Source organism: Limulus polyphemus, unplaced genomic scaffold (assembly GCF_000517525.1).
Source record: "Limulus polyphemus unplaced genomic scaffold, Limulus_polyphemus-2.1.2 Scaffold6268, whole genome shotgun sequence".
In the NCBI taxonomy this organism is placed as follows: domain Eukaryota; kingdom Metazoa; phylum Arthropoda; class Merostomata; order Xiphosura; family Limulidae; genus Limulus; species Limulus polyphemus.
In genome coordinates this window covers 5,671-9,370 of record NW_013671878.1, presented here as the reverse complement: position 1 = coordinate 9,370, position 3,700 = coordinate 5,671, and the positions used below count along the sequence as shown (strand labels likewise).

General features: G+C 35.3%; 1 protein-coding gene across 1 annotated transcript in view; it reads left to right on the top strand.

Moving 5' to 3' along the window:
- The window catches only part of LOC106473547 (zinc finger protein 2 homolog), a gene marked incomplete at its 3' end in the record, with an annotated part of 16,772 nt that overhangs the window by 7,408 nt on the left and 5,664 nt on the right, over window positions 1-3,700 (top strand). The window contains exon 3 of the mRNA XM_013934230.2: window positions 177-360. Within this exon, the coding sequence (XP_013789684.1) occupies window positions 177-360 (184 nt within the window). The remainder of the gene's footprint in view (window positions 1-176; window positions 361-3,700) is intronic.

The window sequence follows — 3,700 nt, the reverse complement described above, 5'->3', positions numbered from 1 at the left end:
AGTAATCTTTGGATACTATATATGTATTTATCTTCTTTACTGATGCCACTAGTTGTTAGATTTATATTATCATGTTTTAAGTTAGTAATCTTTGGATACTATATGTATTTATCTACTTTACTGATGCCACTAGTTGTTATTTGTATTTACCTTTTTCATCTGGTGTTTGATTTTAGAACATATTTGACAGAGTGAAAACAGAACACCCTGATAATCTACCACAAGATGAGGTTATTTCAAAGTTCAGTGACAACAATGATGATGATCTGGATAGTTCAAAACATGGTGTTATGAATGTGCAAACAGAAACTGAATTTCAAGATTTACAACAAATTGAATCTAGGTTGGAAAGTACATGTAGTAAGTATTAATATTTGAAACCTCTAAATTCTTTAACACTGATAAAGATTTGATAGAATTCTTGGTAATGAGGGGGGATTATAGAGCCATATTTGGTGTGTTTGATACCTTAACTTGGGAATTATCAAATTAAAGGTATTAAAGTGATAAAATTACTATAAGACAATTGAAAAACATTTAAACAGAGTTTAAATGGTAATAGATTTTTAAAAATAAAACTTTCTAATGGACAGTGCTTCCTATTTTCCTGATTCTTTATGTATAGAGCTCATGGGTAGTGGTAGGAATGTGTTTCTATAAATCAGTGTATAAACATGCAGGAAACGTGCTACTATTATTGATTTTCTAAATGCAAGAAGTTAATTATGGGTGATTTTAATTTCAGGCATATAGATTGGGAAATATCAAACTGTGAGGGTGAGAGGTTTTTGAAACTGTTCAAGATGGCTTTCTTCACCAATTATATAGATAAATCTGTATAGGTGACATAGATATCAAATTAAATAATAGGTTGAACAAGTTTTTTGTATTTTTATTTAAAGAAGGATGATGTTTCAAGTTAGCGCTCTACGCCAGATCGTACATACAGCTTACAACAAAGACACGTGCAGAATACAAAGAATTTGCATTGTTTTCTTTCTTCTCCAATTAGTCAAGGAACCTACTAGAAACAATGCTATTTTAGATTTACTGTTAACTTCGAATATAGAAATGATTGAGAGGGTGGAAATTGGGGAACATCTGGGTGCAAGTGATCATTGCTTTATTAAGTATATTTTTCTACATATGGGGATAAGAAATAATGATATTTTGGTTACAACTTTCAAATAAATTTTGAAGGGATGCAACAAGAATTATCTATTGTAAATTGCCCAGCTGAGTTATTTGGAAACACTGATCAGATGTGAAAATATTTAAATATAAATTTTTAAATATTCAATGTAAACATATTCCAAAGAAAGGGGTAGCTGCAAGTTAAAAAATCAGGTTGGCTCACAAAGAGTATGAGAGATAAAATTAAAGAAAAGCATAATAAATTTTAGAAATTTATATTGACTGGTATGACAGGAGATTTAGAAGATCAAGAAAGATTGTGAAACATAACATTAGGACATCAAAAAGAATGTGTGAGAAAAGGTTTGCTGAAGATTTCAAAATTATCAGTAAGGGTTTCTTTAAATACATTAAGGATAAACAAAAGGTCAGGATGGAGTAGAACTTTTGAGGGATAATGAAGGAAGGCTTGTATCTGATTATGAGATGGCTGGGTTATTAAATTTTCCTTTTCTTTAGTTTTTACTAATAAAGATTTAAACAGTATTCCACATCTTGAACAGTTGATAGATGAAAATGAGATCAAACAAGATGACTGCATTATTTCTGAGCTTGTTAAGAAAAAATTGGGAAGTTTAAAGAACAATAAAGCTCCTGGGTGATATAATATTTCCCAATGGGTTTTGAAGGAGGTTAAAGATTGGATATGTGACCCACTTGCTACTATGTTTTGTCAGTCCTTGAACAGTGGGCAGGTACCAGAGGATTGGAAGTTAGCTAATCTAACTCCTCTTTTTCAAGGGAGGTGATAAAAACTGTCTCAGTAATTATAGACCCATTAGTCTTACATCAGTTGTGGGAAAAGTTTGATAAAAGATGCTTTGTAAAGTCATTTAACAAAGTTTAGAATTTTATTGGATAATCAACATGGTTTCACTAAGGGAAAATCTTGCCTTACAAATCTTTACCATTCTTTGAAAAGGTTACTGTTTATGTAGATGAGGGTAAGGGTGAAGTTTTGGTATATCTAGATTTTCAGAAAGCATTTGACAAGGTGCCACATATAAGGCTTGTAAAAAAAATTATTTCTATAGGTGTGGGGGATAGGTTAGTAGAGTAGTTGCGTATGGTCTTTCTCACACCTCCAAATTCGTATTCATGATCCAGTCAATGAATGCTTCGCCTGCTTCATGGATTGTACCATATCCCCTGGTACCGCAGTGACCGGACAGTGCAACTCAAGATGGTTTGTGTCTTGTGGGGATTCCTGACATGCTGGGCATATAGGAGATTCACAGTAACCCCACTGATACAGGTTGGCCACTGTTCTGCCATGGCCTGACCTCAGCCTGTTTGCTTGTGTCCATTGCTTTCTTGTTAGGTGATAGAAACCAGGCATTGGCTCAGTGGGGTCCCCCACCAGGTCTCCACCCCTGGGAGGGCACTCCCTCCATTCCTCTCTCCAAGCTTCCTTAATGTTAAAGTTTTCAAATAACGACACACCCTTGAAGCAAATAATTGACAGAGCACCCACCACTTCAAGACTAAAATGACAGTGTTTCTAATGCGTTGTTGCTGCTTTTGAGTGGCCTTCTCTCTACGGAAGTGTGGTGGAGCAATCGCACTCATTGTTGGCAACCAAGTCGATGATGTAGATTTGATGACACCAGATATAATTTGCATCATTTCATTCATCTGGGCATCGACTTTTCTTGTGTGGGCACAATACTCAGCTACGCTGTAGCATAGGGCCAGTTCGGATGTTCTTAACACAATTTGAAAGGTTCCCCATGACGATCTGGCTAGCTTCCTGATCAGCGAGTTCCTCTTCTTTAGTTTTTGTGCAGTATTTTCTAGGTGTTATCTGTATGTTAAGGTTCTGTCGAGTACTATTCCGTGATATTTAGGGTGTTTCTCTGATGGGAATAGTTCATTATTAAGCTGTATTTGCAGGGTTTGATTTGCTTGATGGTTATTGAGGTGAAATATTGTCGTCACTGCTTTTGTGGTGTTTTTTTTCAGGTACCAATTATCAAAAAGGTCTGAATAGCTTGAGTGTGTCTGCTAAATATGGTCTCCAATTCATTCACGTTGGCTAAGTCATCTGCATATCCAAACTTAAGGGATCTTGTTGCGAGCATGTCGCTAATATAAACATTAAACAAGGTTGGTGCCAGGACTGATCCTTGAGGGACTCCATTTTTTATTTTCCTGCTCTTACTGATGTCTTTTCCCAGACATATGTGAAAAGTTCTTATTCCTGTCATTTTGTTTAAAAGTTTGAGGGTTTTCTTGCTAATTGATGACTTTGACAAGTTTCAGCATTAGCCCCTTGTGCCAAACGGTGTCATAGGCTGCCGAGAGGTCTATGAAGACGGTACCTGAATTGGATAGAAAAGTAGCTAGATGGAATAAAGTAGAAAGTTGTTATAAATGAAGTTAAGTCAAACTGGATTAATGTTACAAGTGGGGTACCTCAGGGCTCAGTCTTAGGACCTTTGATATTTTTATTTACATCAACAACATAGATGAAAGAATAGTCAATAAATTACGTAAATTGGCAGAT